At 33.9% G+C, this 17,135-nt stretch overlaps 1 protein-coding gene across 1 annotated transcript in view; it reads right to left on the bottom strand.

Annotated features, from left to right (window-relative positions):
* Positions 1-17,135, bottom strand: part of LOC113500979 (protein kinase DC2) — a 51,369-nt gene that overhangs the window by 4,663 nt on the left and 29,571 nt on the right. The window contains exons 2-5 of the mRNA XM_026881936.1: positions 13,861-14,029; positions 8,140-8,249; positions 3,370-3,615; positions 791-972 (exon numbers count right to left, since the gene is read on the bottom strand). Of these exons, the coding sequence (XP_026737737.1) occupies positions 791-972; positions 3,370-3,615; positions 8,140-8,249; positions 13,861-14,029 (707 nt within the window). The remainder of the gene's footprint in view (positions 1-790; positions 973-3,369; positions 3,616-8,139; positions 8,250-13,860; positions 14,030-17,135) is intronic.

Genomic DNA, 17,135 nt, shown 5'->3' with positions numbered 1-17,135 from the left:
TTAAAATTACAATGACGTAGTAAATTTCTTTCGATATAAATCCTTCAGTGTGAAATTTTTATAGCGAAAAAATAATTTCACTTTGGCAAGTAAACAAGTAGCGAGTATGTAATTAGTTTGTGTAACACCACGTGCAGGAACACGTGAACACAAAATGTAGCAAATAGCAATAAAAATTGTTTTCAATGAAAAGTGGAAATAGAACGCACCGAGAGCCATTGTGCTCTAATCAATCACCCTAGTAGTGTTTTGTTTCAGTAATTTTTCGTTTGCCAAACTTGCTACCACTGAACAGAATCAACTACATTCATTTTTAACGTTTCCAAAGTGCCTGAGATAGGCCTACTTAATTACCTCTTGATTTTGATTTTGTGCCATTTGCCAGTTGCATTAAGAACCAGATTGCGTGCTGGGTTGTTATCCAAAAGTGGTGATATGTACTGTGTGATTGTAAATAGTTATTATCAGAATTTTATCATGTCTGGGCAATGACCTCTCCCTTAAAAATCTTTGCCAAGTGCTGCACAGACTGTAAAATGGCACTGAAATAAACATTCATCGAAAAAAACTGATAGAAATTATTAAACATGCACGGAGAGCCAAGTGCCTGAGGTGTCGCGGGTTCGATCCCCGTGTGGAACAAACATTCGTGTGATCCAAGAATGCTTGGTCTGAATCTGGGCTTCTTTGTTTATGTGACTTGGATGTATATGAAACCCCCGCGACACAAGGACTAAATACAAGCACAAAATACATACAAAAAAGGGAAATATGTAAAAGTGAAATTTACCTTCATGTTGCCCAGCCTCTTGGTTCGGTCTTGGACGAGGAGTTTCTTGATGATGTCCTTGGCCACAGGGTCCAGGTGTCTCGGCCACTCCACTCGACCGTTCAATATCTTCTCGTAGATACCGAACGGGTTGTCGTCGTAGAACGGAGGGTAACCAACCAGCATTTCGTATATAAGTACTCCTGGAAACAAAATACATGAGCTTCTTAGAAAAAGAAAAAGGATATTGACATGCGGTTTTAGATAGAAGAATTAAAAACAGTCTTCACTAGTTCTTGTGTGTAGGAGACGGTATTACTCAATATACTATTAGGTAAAAAAGGGGTTTATAAATTTATATAGAGTGAGAAATAGGTTAAACTGGATATAAGTCTATTGCATAAATAAATTCTTTTCTAAGGGTTCCCCTGCTTGCTCTAAAGAAATTTGACAAATTAACAATTCAGTGCAGCATAAAATCTATTCACAAAATCCCTATTAAAAAGTTGGTACAAAATTCCCATTAGATTTATTTCTGCCGAACACTTAGGTATTTTGACAGCTACACATTTAAAAGCAATCATTGCTAGGACAATGTACATTCAATCAAAGTGCGATAGCAATAAAATAAATCTTCATAAGATAATTACCTTCAACAGTTATTAACGAGTTATTTAATTATCCAATATCTGTGCCAAACTTATACTTAGTCCAATACATTAGTGCATCTAATAAAAGGTAATTAGGTGTGAAAATAGCCACGATCTGTGAGTACATGTGTATTATAGAGTAGGTACGGTTAATGATTAAAGTCTGTTTGTTTACACGTGTGTTTCTGTGAGACGAGCAAGTTTTTAACGGACTGCGAAAAGGAAGAGGTTCTGAATAAGTTTTTTTATATTTCATAACTCAGAACTTTGGACTAGATGAACTGATTTTGTTGATTCTTTTTCATTTAACGTGGAATAAATAGCTGTCATTTGCTGTTTTTTTATTTATTTAAGTTAGAGACATATAAATGTATGTTTTGTTATCAAAACAATATAATTATTCTCTAAGTTCTTGAAACCTGTTTTTATTAACTTAACAAATTATTTGATATCTGCTGATTGTCCAGTCCGTGGCCTTTGTTTGTCTATCGCTTTTTTCAAATACCATTATTCTTTTATACTTTTTACTTAGTAGCGAATAACAAGGGCAAATTGAATTAATTGACATAGAATCCACCTAATTAGAACTAGCAACATTGTAGCTCAAGTACTTCATAAAAAAAGAAAATAAGGCACTCCGTTTAAAGGCACTAAGAGGCTAAGTCCAGAGGTACTAACATGATATTAAACTGCTTTAAGAAGATTGGCAAACATGTTGAGTATTATTATTATAATGTAATAGAGAATGATGCCAAGCACGGGAACGATGCGAAGATAAAAGCATCCAGTGACATTATAAATAATGCAAGTATAAATTGGCACGCATACTATATCCAAATGGCATAGCCACCACTAAATCAACAGAATACTAAATAACTGTAATGTAAACAATTCATTGTAAAGCCACAGATGTTGTTTATAAATAAAGGATGGACAATAACAAAACTCGAAAGAGGTTTTATGCAATCCGCAAATGTATGAAATACGAATTAAAAAGTATGACTGACTACTTCAAATTAACAATATAACTAGAAATAGTTAACGCCTAAATAAATGGATGTACAAGTTTCATCAATGCCAATTAAAAACGGTACATGAGTTTTATTAATTGACTAATTAGTGCAAAAATTAATACCTCATGCAACGTCCCCGTGAAATTTATTTGCGCAGATACTAAATATGTAAAGGGTGTACAAACATGACTAAAAATAATAATAGACTATATTAGAAATTACGCACTTCGTAAATGTGTAATCCTTTTGTTAGTAAAGCTATTTTTGTCTCCTTTATACACGTAAAAAGGGAAGCAAAACTTCGCCAAATATATGCCTCTACGTCAACGTTACGGTCAAGTTGTTTTGCGCCTTAGGTCGCCATAACATTGAAGGACGATAGGAGGAAGAGTGCGTAAATTCGGTAAACAGTTCAACGGGTTTTGACCTTTGAATATTGACCTCAAAATCAGTTTAATGCGAACAATAATAATAACATTTTCCTGTTATACAAAGAGCTGTTTGCGTGACTAGCGACCGTTTTTGCATCATGTTTCCCCATGACATTTTTAAAAGATAAAATACTGTTTGTTTTTCAGTAAAGCAATTTAGTTAGCACGAACTGATATTAATTTTACTAGTTTTTATGGAATTATAACAATTTATACTCATTAATCTACAATCAGTGTTCTGTGAAATTAAAGGAGAAATTCTCTGATTGTTACAATAAAAGAACGACTTATATTCTATCTAAACGTTGACATCCGTACTATTAAGTGCTTATAAAGTTCGATATAATATCGAATTCTAGCTGCATCCGTCAACATTTTCCTCAGATAAAAAAATACCTATGAGTACAAGGAAATCAGCTGTCAAAATCTGTACAGCCAGTGTATAGAATAGTAACAATCTTCCCCGTTGACGCTAAACAAGGATACGAATTGTAAATATTACTTACCCAATGCCCACCAATCAACAGCCTTGTTATGCCCTTTGCTCTGTATGATCTCAGGCGCGAGATACTCCGGGGTGCCGCACAGGGTCCAAGTTCTATCCGTCAGCTTCTTCGCGAACCCGAAGTCCGTGATCTTCAGATGTCCATCCTTGGCCAGGAGAAGGTTCTCCGGTTTCAAGTCCCGGTACACGATGTTGCGCGCATGCAGATACTCTAGAGCTGATACGATTTCCGATGCGTAGAAGTTACCTGTAAGTGACAAAGATATTAAATCTTTGGGATCATAATTGAGAAAAGAAGATCAACATTTGTAACATAATTGGATTTGAGGGCAAAAATCAAAGGTCAATGCTCTTTCATATAGAAGCTTAAATGTCAAGTTTCCATGGTCAACAGTCGATTGTCCCGATATAGTAAGATCATTAAAGCCCAGTTAAGGAACGATAGGAAAAAGAAATCTAGTCATAAAATAAAAATTAGTAGTACCTATTATATCTGCTATGTATGTGCATAGACTTATTTGAAATATGAAAGTTTTATCGAGAAAGGCTTTGGATATAATGACGTCAAACTCTTTAAGCCAATTAAAATATCACATTAACATAAAACAAGATGAAGAAGATTAATTATAATACCCAGAACATTTATTTGCTGCAGTTTTATATACTAGTGAGTTTTGGAACTTTCACCTTTGGCGCGACTAAAGATTTTTTCCGATCATTACCATAATTTATTCAACTTTTATAGACTAAACAATAGTTATATGCTCTATAATATAACATTTATTTTATCTATTATTAATGTTGCAAACCTAGTTTTAGTGTCCCAGCCATAAAGCGATCCATTAGCGATTGCATTAAAAACACATTATAAATTTTTCAGTAACGTTAACTACCTATTAATTTTCAAATAAATGTATATTAAATGAGCTTTTTATAACATCATCAAACATATAAGCTGCATAGCATTAAAATAATTTATGTATATAAAAGTAAATCAATCTTTGGGCTTGAAATCAGAGCGCATCCGATTTAATTTGTGTCATTTTAAATACCTAATAAATACGTTTGTTTTTTTTAAAACAAGACAATATTAAATTTACTTTAATAATGATTCCCCGGATGTACAAAGCATATAAAATAACAGATTTGTCATATAATAAAGTCGGTCTGAATTATTTCACAACTACATATAATTGACAAAACAAGAAACATTTTATTTAAACACTTCTGACATTTTATTCAAATTAAAAAATAAAATAAAAAAATAAAAATCATTTATTTCAGGTCCATAACCCATATAAAAAGTTTACAGATTTTTTTAGGTCTTATTATCTTACACCACAAATATCAATTACATTCAAAATAATTTTATTTAATGAAAATGAAATTATAATTAGAAATTAAACAAATACAAATTACTGATATATAAAAATGTCAAAGAAAATGTCACAAAGGTCAATATTGTGATGAAATTGAATTTATAAATTGAATTTATAATAAAATTTATAAAATAATTTTATTTAATGAAAATGAAATTATAATTAGAAATTATAATTATAATTAAAAGAACAACAGTTATACGGAAAGAAAAAATAATGTACACGGCCAGTGTCCAAGATTAAATATATTATTTCATCGGGTCTGTGGAAAAACGTGAAAACTCTTGTATTAAACTGCTTCACGTGCGCGAGTGTGTTGTCGTAAGCTTTATTTAAATGAAAAAATAAATTCATTTAGATAATGAGAACGCGAGAATGTTTTCATCTGATATTTGGCCAAAAAACGTATTATAAAAGTACTAAGTAAATACCTGAACTAGGTTCAGATTGGTATCAGTGGAATCTATTAAAGAACCCCTTTACGAGCACCAATTCTACGTTACTGGCCTTTAGAAAAGTTCTAAATGAGGCAAAAATCGTTTTCATCCATTCCCCGGGGTCGCTCCATTGGGACTGGCGAAATGCCCAATCTGTTCTGCCCAATTACTTAACCAGAAAGCAATCGATTGTTTCTCGATCAGATGATATATGACTTGAACTAAATCGACAGAACAAAGCAGAACAATGTTCCTAAAACGAATCTAAAAGAAGCCTTGTATTGAAGTTATAAAAGGAGAGTCACTTCGCGTGCAGGAAAACTTTGTTCCTCACATAAATCTTTGAACTAACTGCAATAATGAATCAAAGCGTATTATAAGAGCCGTAAATTATATTTTATACGCGTATTTCAAACGTAACTGAAATCATGCCGCTCCAGCTCACTGCTTCAGATAATTTATAATCCGGTAGTTCTAGCTTTTAGTATTTCTCTTTTTTAGTTCTTCCTACGCTTTTTACATTTAATTGTTCTGTAGTTTTTGTAGAGACGTCCAATTATAAAAGCTCCTACACGGCAGACACGTTTGGACCACGCGGAAATACATAAATCTCAGTCATCGCACTTCTGTAGCCGCCACGAGAGCATGACATCAGCGTGACTGAACTTCGCCAAATAAAACTTATCTTACACCACTTACATCAAGTGTAAACTCATTTTTTTAATCTGTTCCACTCTGTTCTCGCGTTGTAGCATCCGTCACTTAGTTGGGTCACTATCAGAGCATAAAAACAAAAGTAAATATTTTCTTTGAAATGAAATTTATTTTTTTGACACATTATTTTGTTACCAACTTCTTTTGCGAAGATGTCACAAACATGTACGAATTAAATTTTCTCCGCTTTAAAATAATATTATTTATCAATATCAGTTTGTTTTGCGTATTCCTTGCTGTTTGAGGGCATTTTTTTCTATATTAATATGCTAAATGACATGAATATTAATAATCTGTCCTGCACAAGTACGCACGAACTTGTGCAGTATAAAAATATCATTTTTATCTTAAAACACTTTCCAAACCCAATCACTAAAACGCATCTATCTCTGTCAAAATTGATATCGTCTCGCACCCGGCTCCTTTAGATAACGAAGATAAACTTTAAAGTGAATTAACAAATGCGTTTAGTAACTGCGTATGTATATTAGATGTGCATGTATAGAGTGCACGTAATCGGGCGCGTGCCGCGGGCGTCATGTTGTCTGGCGTCCGAGCGGCTCTCAGCAGTCGCCAAATGGCGCAGACGTTTTTATTATCAGCCGACTTTATCCCGACGTCACCGCTTTAAACGGACACCCGTGGAAAACGTGCTTAAACACCTTCAAACAACCAGTGAAGTAGTATTATTATTATATCTAGGAGCGAAGCCCGCCGCCCGACGCTCGGCAGTAACTCCTCGCTCCTCGCGTCACTGAACCCACATGAGCCCCTATTTCTGTCTTGTCTTTTCTCCAGAAATACGAGGCGGTCGCCTGCCGTGTTTTTTTTATTTATGTTTCTGCAATTCTATTACACAAAACGTTTATATATTTATTCTAGCAGAATCCAGGTCTCATTACGTGAGTTTAAAAAACAAAGTAATTAAGGACAGTCTTTATTACTCGCTCTGCATGTTGGACCTGACTCTGCAATGCGAATTATTACAATTATATGATGTTTTTGTTTAATCTTTGTTGGTATTATATTTATAGTTATTTTCCCACTAGTCTAATACCCAAAAACATTTTCTCTTTTACATATACATAACTTTAGCTCAAAAATGCATAATTTAATCGCATTCTAGCAAGCTAAAAATCATCATACTGAAGGTAATAGTTTTCGTATTAATTAATACAAAATAAATGCAGTGACACTGAACTAGAGAGCTGAATACAATTAATCTTAGAATTTCAAAATTTTTTAGGTGACTAATTGACTTTATAATATGGCAAAATCTAGATTCGCGATTTAGACGTTCATCTTTAGATTTATACGTTTCACAATTTTATTTTGAATACCGTATTTAAAAGTGGCGTTTTAAAATCTATTTAGGATATTTTTGACACAAATAAAAAAGAGAGCTTCTACTAGTTACAAATGACGTTAAAACCGTATTTTAAATGCTATACACAAAATTATGAAATGATCATCGTTATGTAAGTTGCTGTAGTTTTCTTGCAAATCATGTAAAACATCAGCTGTCGCCTTTTCATTTATCGCACAAGTTCATGCAAAAAGATAGTAGTGTTTCAGTAACCGTTGTCAAATGATTCTCAAAAAGAGACTAAGGGAAACTTTGCAGCAATCAAAATTGATCTTTAGATTGAAGAAATAAGAGCTAAATTGTATTTTTCCGTTGGTGTGATGTGATAAAATTCAGTGAAAAAGTGGACATCGTGGGTGATTGTCGAGCATCGTGCGCACAAATTGTACGGCACGGTACGACTGGCTGCGTTGTACTGGCGTGCTTCCAACTGTTATTTATTTATTCCGCTCCACTTTATTTATTTACAACGATTAATAAGTAAAATTGTTAGCGATTTTCTTTGTAAATGTAGGCAACAATGACGGGTTGTGTCGCCTGAAAATATCGTAGACGGTTTCATAGATGTTGTTTTGTTTAATTTAGGCTTGTCATCATGAGTATATTTTTATAGTATTTAAGAATAAACTAGCTTTTGCCCGAATCTGCATTCCGAGCAAAAGCTAGTTTATGCAATGCATCGACAATGATCCTGCGGGAACATAAAATTGGGATAAAAACTATCCTATGTGTTAAACCTGGTTATAAACTATCTGTGTACCAAATTTCCTCTAAATCCTTTCAGTGATTTTTGTTTGAAAGAGGAACAAACACCCACACATCCAAACAAACTTTCTCGTTAAAAATGCTATTATAGTAGGAAGTCAGATATTTACCAATACTGTTGCTGAATCTGCCGGCGGTTCTTAGGTAGGAGAAGAGCTCGCCCCCGCAGACGTAGTCAAAGAGCATGTAGATGCAGGAGTCGTCGTGCGTCCACCACCGCCTGCAACAAATTGTCATTTGTCATACGTCATCACCACGCGGCGCACCAAGGCTAAGTTCAAGGTGTCTGGAAGTCCACGTTTATGACATCTTTAATTAGTACTCGTCGAGCTTAATGTGTACGCCGTGTACATATGGAACAACTTCCAATAAAACAGTGAGTAATGAGGTAATCACATTTAATTTTCTCTTGCACGCAATTACGAACACAACGGCATGGTTGACCAGTGCCAATTGACCAGTAAGTTTGTAATGTTGCCACTCCTATCCGACTTACACACAAAATTGGAAAACACTTAATAATCAAATACATGACAATACTCTCCCTCTACAAATTCAAACGTTGAGGTGCTTTTCTCTGCCTCTCTGAACGTCTTACAGTTTGATTTTCATTAGTAACAGATACAATAGGTTGATTAACAGGTGAATTACGGTGAGTACTACTACAAATAACATTCTGGTAAGTATTTGAAATATTTGGACTAACTTCAGGTATTTTATTAGAATTATCAGGCAAACTATTATCATTTGTCTCATTTACCACTTCTGAAATTGGTTCATTTACAACAACATATTCATCTTTTGACATTATCTGTTTATCCTGACACTCATTATTTGGATACTTATCATACTGCAATAAACTATTATCTGGTACACAATCACTAGTTTCATTTAAATCCTCCTGTTGGTCTTGAGGCAAAGAACCAATAATTTGATCCAAATGTCTTTTCCAAATTAAATTTTCATTTAATACTCTACATAGGTATGTTCTTTGTCCCAATACCTCATCAATTATACATTTAACAAATTTCTTTTTATTAGGATTTCTATAGTCTCTACAATAAACATACTCTCCCTCTTTAAATCTTTCCTCTCTCTTCCCTATATTACTTTGCTTAACATCCTTTTTAGTAGATAATACATCTAATCTAGATCTCAGTTTTCTTTTAAACATAGCTTCTGCTGGTGAAACATTAGTAACACAATGAATTGAGTTTCTGTAATGAAATAAATATCTATACATTAAAGTTTCAAATGATACATTTCTATTTTTAACATCATTTAAACATTTCTGCATAGAGCTTTTAAAGCTTTTTACAGCATTTTCTGCAAAACCATTAGTTGCTGGATGAAAAGGTGGTGATGTTTCATGTTTAATGCCATTTTTATTAATGAATTCCGAAAATTCTTTTGAACAAAATGTAGCAGCATTATCAGTAACAACTACTTTAGGTAATCCAAATCTACTGAAACATTCTCTGAATTTTTCTACTGTTGTTTTAGCATCCAAACTTTTTACAATAAATGCCTCTGGCCACTTAGTGTAACAATCTATTATTATTAAAACCATTTTACCATTAATTGGTCCCAAAAAATCTGCATGAACTCTTTCATAAGGAAAATTAGCTTTTGGCCATGGAATCTGTTTAGATTTCTGAGGTTCTGGTCTAGCTGACATACATACTTGACATGATTTTACAAAATTTTCAATACTACTATCTATATTAGGAAACCAAAAGTAAGATCTGGCATTGTTTTTCATTCTCACAATTCCTTCATGCGAAACATGTAGTTCTTGTAATACACTATTATGCAACTTTTTAGGAATTACTACACGATAACCCCACATGATTACTCCATTTTCTATATAGAGTTCACTTCGTCTATTTATGAATGGTTTAAAAATTTCGTTATTAACATGTGTAGGAAATCCATACCTTATCATGTTGTAAACATTACTCAAAATTGGATCTTTTCTAGTTTCAGAGCGAACTAAGTTTAAGTCTATAACATTCTGATCTTGTATAAAATTTATGTAATCACATTCCTTCTTATCATTTAAAATAGGTGATGGTAAAGGTAATCTGGACATGCAATCGGCTTTCACATTATCTATGCCTTTAACATATTTAAATGTGTAATCAAAACTTGACAAATACAATGACCATCTTTGAAGTCTTCCTGCAGCCATTTGAGGCAAACTTTTGTTTTCCCCAAATAAGGCTACCAATGGTTTGTGATCCGATAACAATTCAAATTTTCGCCCAACTAAATATTGATAAAACTTTTGTACTGCCCAATAAATTGCTAAGGCTTCTTTATGAATCATAGAATAACCCTTTTCCGCTTTTGAATACACTCTAGAAATGAAACTGATTGGTCTGTCTGAACCATTTGGTAATACATGACTTAAAACTGCTCCAATACCATTTTGTGAAGCATCACAAGCTAATCTTAAAGGTAAGTCTCTAGTATAATGAATTAAAACATTATCTGAAATAATATCCTTCTTAATATTATCAAAACTCTTTTGACATTCCTTAGTCCAATAAAATTTAGAATTTTTCTGTAACAAATCATATACAGGCTTAAGTTTCATTGATACCTTATTAATAAATTTACCATAATAATTTACCATACCGAGCCAAGAACGAACTTCTGCAACATTTGTAGGAACAGGTGCATTTATAATAGACTCCACTTTGGACATATCCTTTGATAACCCATTTTTAGAAATATAATGACCTAAATATTTAATTTTAGGTTGCATAAACTCACATTTACTTTTATTTAAACGAATACCTACTTCCTTGAATCTTCTTAAAACCTCTTTTAAATTTTCTAAATGTTCTTCATTGTTGGAGCCTGTGACTATTACATCATCGATAAAATTGACCACACCTTTAGCACCTAACAAAACTTTTTCAAGTTTATTTTGAAAAATAGAACTGGCAGGTTTTGTACCATATGGCAATCTATTAACTCGATAAATACCTTTAGGTGTTGACCATGCTAAAAGTTCACTAGTCTCCTTGCTTAAACATAAATGATTGTATGCATTTCTCAAATCTAATTTTGAGAATGATGTACCACCTTGTAACGCAGTAAAAATGTCCTCAATCCTTGGTAAAGGATGGTTAACATCTTTAATATGCTTATTAACTGTAACTTTGTAATTTGCACATAACCTTATTTTATTATTTTCCTTTAAAACAGGGACTAATGGTGTTCCCCACTGGGATGTTTCTGCCTTAGAAATAACACCTTCTTTTTCTAGTCTGGTGAGTTCGGCCTCAACTTGGTCTTTAAAAGCATGGGGTACTGGCTTTGGTTTATGAAAAATAGGTTTTACATCTTTGTCAATTAATTCTAATGTTACCTCTTCCCCTTTAATAATGCCTAACTCATTTTTGAATAGTGTATCATATTCCTTTAATATGGACTGCAATTTTTCCTCAGTACTTTGTACACAGTTAACTGACAAAAGTTTAGAAATATCTAATTTGAATTTCTGTATTAAATCTCTACCAAATAAAATTTTACAACCATTTTTCACTACCATTATTTTGCACTTAACTTCGCTGTCATTTAATTTAATTTTACAATTAATTTCCCCTACCGGTTTTAATATTTGACCATTATATGTTTTCAGCTCAATGTTGGAATGTTGCAACTTAATATGAGAAAATTTTGACAAGTAAATTCTTTCAGGTAGACATGAAATTGCAGCGCCTGTGTCCAATTCCATTTGGACTTGTTTATTTTCAATGTAACCTTGAATTGAAATAGGTGAAACATAATTAACATATGCTACATTTTGCTGAATAGTAAAAATATCAATACTGTTGTTGCTAACCTCTTCCTCTTTAGTATCAACACTATGGGTTTGAGCCTTGCTCTTACAAACAACCGCTAAATGACCTGTCTTCTCACAATTTTTACACTTATAGGACTTATACTTGCACTTAGAAAAATTATGATTAGGTTTACCGCAATGAATACATTTCAACCGCTCTCCGGTTTCCTTTTCCGGCTTCTTCGCTTGCTTGTGCGTGCTCTGCTTGCTATTACTGGGCTTGGCTTGCCTACCTCGAGCTACTTGATGCACTGCTCGGACCTCCTTCAATGCCATCTCTTTGTTGAGGGCTATTTCCACCAACGTTGCCACCGACTGGGACACTTCCTGCTCGCACATTCGCTCTTGAATTGCTCCTGGTCGCATTCCAGTGACGAATTTGTCCTTTACGCGTTCCTCCAACGTGGTTGTGAAATTACATCCCGCAGCTACTTCTCTTACTCTAGAATACCACTCTGCCACTTTCTCTCCTTCTTGTTGAAACATTCTGTCAAATTCAATTCTCTTTCTGAAAAATGATACTCTTTTCTCAAATCTAAGTTTTAATTTTTCTTGTAGCTCTTTATATGACAATTCTTTTGGCAACTTTGGATGACACATGTTTTTAATGATTCTGTAGACATCTTCTTGCAAACTGATGAGTAATATTGAACATTTCTTCTTTTCATCTATTGTGTCATTTGCTTCAAAGTATTCTTCAATTCTTTCCAAAAAACATGAAATGTCGCCATCTTGTTTATAAGGCTCGATCACGAAATTGTTGGCCATATTTCAACCGAAAATGGAATACTTCCTTAGTTTTTCCAATTTGTCGAATTTTCACTCGTCGCCATTTAATGTGTACGCCGTGTACATATGGAACAACTTCCAATAAAACAGTGAGTAATGAGGTAATCACATTTAATTTTCTCTTGCACGCAATTACGAACACAACGGCATGGTTGACCAGTGCCAATTGACCAGTAAGTTTGTAATGTTGCCACTCCTATCCGACTTACACACAAAATTGGAAAACACTTAATAATCAAATACATGACAGAGCTAATTGCAGTTACACGAGATACGTGCCAGATACAAGCTACGAGGCGGGGTAGAGTGAGAAGTCAACTCCTTACTCACAGATGAACTAGAATAGAATGTGCTTTAACTCCAGCGACAATACTGGAGCTACTTCAATATATGCTTGACGCGAAAACTTGAATCTAAAGAGTCTGTAGAGCTTCTTATTAGTGCTGTATAGATAAGAGGCCATAAAAATAGTGGTTTAAAAATAAACAATTTACACTAATCAATAAATCATGTGTATGCTGATGATCTGTGACATGCTGATCGTTGCCAGACCGTCATCGATAAGGCAGCGCTGATATTTGTCGGCACGAGAGTAACGCACTTGGCGTTAATATGGCGCCTACAATTCTCTCCACAAATCATTCCAAATAAAATAATAAGAATAACTCGAATTCGTAACTGTTTTACACAAGTTTTTGGGTCAAATAGCTGTAGCAATGAGTCCTCGCAATAGAATTAAAAAGTTATTTAGGCCGAGCCGTACCAACTTTGAGGATCAAATTTATGACCGCTGAGGTAACGACTTACGACGGCAACAGTATATTAACTACATATGGAAAAGTTAAATGAACTACATAACTTGAACATTTCCAATTCGTTGAAACGCGGAACATTTCTAAGGGAAACAGAAGTAATTAATGACATTGGCTCAATGCCGACGTTTGGCGCTCCCATAATTGACGTGCGTCACATGCACCCATGCACGTTTAATTAAACGTCCAACTATGTTTCAATGGTAAACAGCGTTGTTATGATGTCTCCAAAATAATGAAGCCCTGTAGACGTGTCGCATCAGTCTAGACGTATTGGATAAGCACCAAGGCATGCAGGACATCGTGTGACGAAGACACGAAAATTCTAATCTATGACGTTAGTAGAAATGGCAGTTGTTTAAGTATGTACTTACAAGTTCACAATGAAGGGATGATTGATCTCTGCGAGAATGTTCTTCTCGTTCATGACGTGGTCCACTTGTTTGAGACGTATAACGTCAGCCATGGACAGTATCTTCATTGCCAGATACTCATCAGCAGCTTTGTCACGACACAAGCACACGCGACCGAACGTGCCGGTACCTAAAACAAACAAAGGAAAGTTTGAACCAGTGTTGGGTGTTTCATTTCAACGCTTACCAACAGTCTTGGTATAACACTCGATATTTCATAAATATACGCTTTCTGCACTAAAAATAGCTCTGCTATTTATCTTTGTTGCAGTAATAGTTATATTAGGTACTAAAGTTAAAATAGCGATAGTGTTTTTGTTTGGTTCATGTTGCAAATTGCTTGAACCTATTACATACATCAGGTTTTTATCTGTACGATATTGATGTAAACAATTCCTTGAAGAATAATTGTAAATATAATAATATGAATCACTGCTGGAGTTTCCCGCCCGAAGATAAGTGCGATTATGGTTGTAAATAATAGTCAAGCGGTTGTAGTGCGTAAACATTTTGAAAAATAAATGAGCCGTGTTCAATAAGGTACATACATTTGAATAAAACTTGCAACCATTGTGCAGAATGGATAAATTATTACAGCGTTGTTTCCAGCGTGTATTTTCTCAAAATTAAACTGACAGTCTTGTAAAATATCTCTTTTCAATACATGATTTAATGGTGACGATAGAGCCAACACTATTACTTATCACGACAATGTATAAGTAAACTAATTATAATGAACTCCGTTTGAGCAATCTTATATAATTATTATACCGCGACTCCGCGCCGTATTCCTCAGAAGAGCTCAGACAGTAGCTTGAAATGAATCAAAATCAAAACATCTTAATACTCCTGTGTCAATAAAAAGCAATGTACTCCAGAAAGGCCAGAGCCAAAGTGAATACGGAGAATACGGCGTGTGTTCATGAGTATCGAAAGAATGAATTATTAAAAATGTTACTTCAAACACTCCAAATAAAAATACACATAAATTGCATTGATTCACAACATCCGATGTATTGAGGTTTCATGACTCACGGATCAGTTAAGAATTTACATAAAGTGTAATTCCTATTATCCAAAACGTTACTAATACTTTAGGTATTTGAAGGACCTATATCTATTGATTCTTTACATTTTCTTTGTAAACAACTCTCGCAGTAAAAATCTAAGAATTATTTATTGAATCCTTGAAACCTAGACTCAGTACAAGCAATCGTGGATCATACCAATGCTTGTCCTACACGGGGACCAAAGCCGCGACACGTCGCGCATAGTGGGCTTCGCGTGTTGACCTTTTCGACTAAGCTATCCATGCAGTCCAATGATTTAGATTTACGCCCGGAATAAAAAAAATGATACATTATGCTTTGATTGTTCTTAAGCATGCTCGATATATTTTAAATTGTTACACCAATGCCCACGCATTGCATCAACAGTATTCAAACCCAATCCTACTAACATTTTAAACGCGAAAGGTTGTATAAAAACAGATTTGGATAAAACCTGGTATACAGATATTCGAACACCAGGATTAATACATAGGATAGATTTTATCCTAATTTTAGTTTTTATCGGATCATTTTCGATTTGAAGCGGTCGGAGCTGCGGATTTCAACTAGTACTACATAAGTCAATGTTAGAACTACCATACTAAGCTTACAAGTAAAACCTAAGCCTAATCTTTTCAAATCCCAAGTCACCTAACGTCATGTAGTTGATGTAGTATGTTGACCCATTTTTGCTCAGCATTGTTTCATGTTTACAGCGAATGTGACAGTCTAACCGGCTTAACTCACACCAGTAGTGTATAAGGCTTCTAGTCATTCTAAGAAAACAACCTACTTTCATTATAAATTATGTTTATTTATTCTCGATAGCACGTGTAGATTAGGTTTAAATTAATTTCTATGCAAAAGCTATTAATTTTTGCATCTTTAGACTGCAACATTAATATCCAAAACTTTTCGAAGACAGATTTCGCGACTAGGCGACCTTAATAACCCATTTTTAATGGGTATTACAGTATTCCGCTGTAGGTCTGACAGTATGCTGTTGCAAGAATAGATTTAATGTCTGTCAAAAGACAACATACCACTGCATTTTGGGTATTATTAATTTTAGGTTCCACGGTGCAAACAACAAATACACTTCCCGTCTACACGTGTAATCTGTCTGTAAAGTATAATTTATAAAACTCATATGAAACAAGGAGTACGAATATCGTTTGACTTAATTTTCAACCGACTCAAAAAAAAAGGGGAGGTTTTCAATTCATCTGTAGTAATGTTGTTTTTTCATATTTGTTACCTCAAGAATCAACAAAATCGTTATGTTGATTATTTTTTCATTTGGTCCCATAAAATGATCATCAAGCTTATTTTTTATGTTATTTTTATAAGATAATATCATTATATTGAAAACAATTCTAGAATTATTTGTAAAACAACTTTGTATTTTCATGACATTACAAGTCAAGTTACGTCACTGTCTTGTTTAGCGCTCAAAATTGTTATTGTAATTTTTGTTTGGCTCTGACGTATCTGTTCTAGTTAATAAGGAAACAGCATAATAACAAACATATTTACAGACCTAATGATACACAACAACTAATGAAATTATGTTACACAATAATATTTACGGGAATATAAATATTATAATGTTATTTATTTACTTTTCAGAGCTGTTTTGTGGTCGACTTCCAGTCTTATCTAAATGCTATTGAGTATACTATTTACATATAGCGAGCACTTGTCTAACCGCCAAAACCTATAATAGTAATACCATAAATACACAACAATATAATGCGTAACTAAAGTACATATACGATTGAATGGGTTTTTTTTTAATGATCGGCTTTTTATACAGATATTAAAACTCTTCTTCAATTCCATTTCTTACCATAAAACTAACAGTTCTACTAAAACAATTGAAGAGCCATTTTTGCAATAGTTCACGTCAAAAGAAAACGGTCGAATATATGGAAAATACGGATCAAAGTCACGTGACTTAAAGAAATTGTAATTTCCACATATTTGAGAAATATTAACGTTAATGATTGTAGAAATGTCACTGTATTAGATAGGCTGGCTTAACAGCACAGTTACATTTATTTAGCTTACTAGCTTGTGCCCGCGACTTCGTCCGCGTGGAATAGTGACTTCCGGCAGAAAAGTATAGATAGCTGTGTCCGCGACTCCGTCAGCGTGTAACTCCTTGTATATTAAGTTAATGTATTG

Source organism: Trichoplusia ni, chromosome 15, assembly GCF_003590095.1.
Source record: "Trichoplusia ni isolate ovarian cell line Hi5 chromosome 15, tn1, whole genome shotgun sequence".
Classification (NCBI taxonomy): domain Eukaryota; kingdom Metazoa; phylum Arthropoda; class Insecta; order Lepidoptera; family Noctuidae; genus Trichoplusia; species Trichoplusia ni.
Note: the sequence above shows the minus strand (reverse complement) of the source record. Positions and strands in the feature narration are given on the sequence as shown.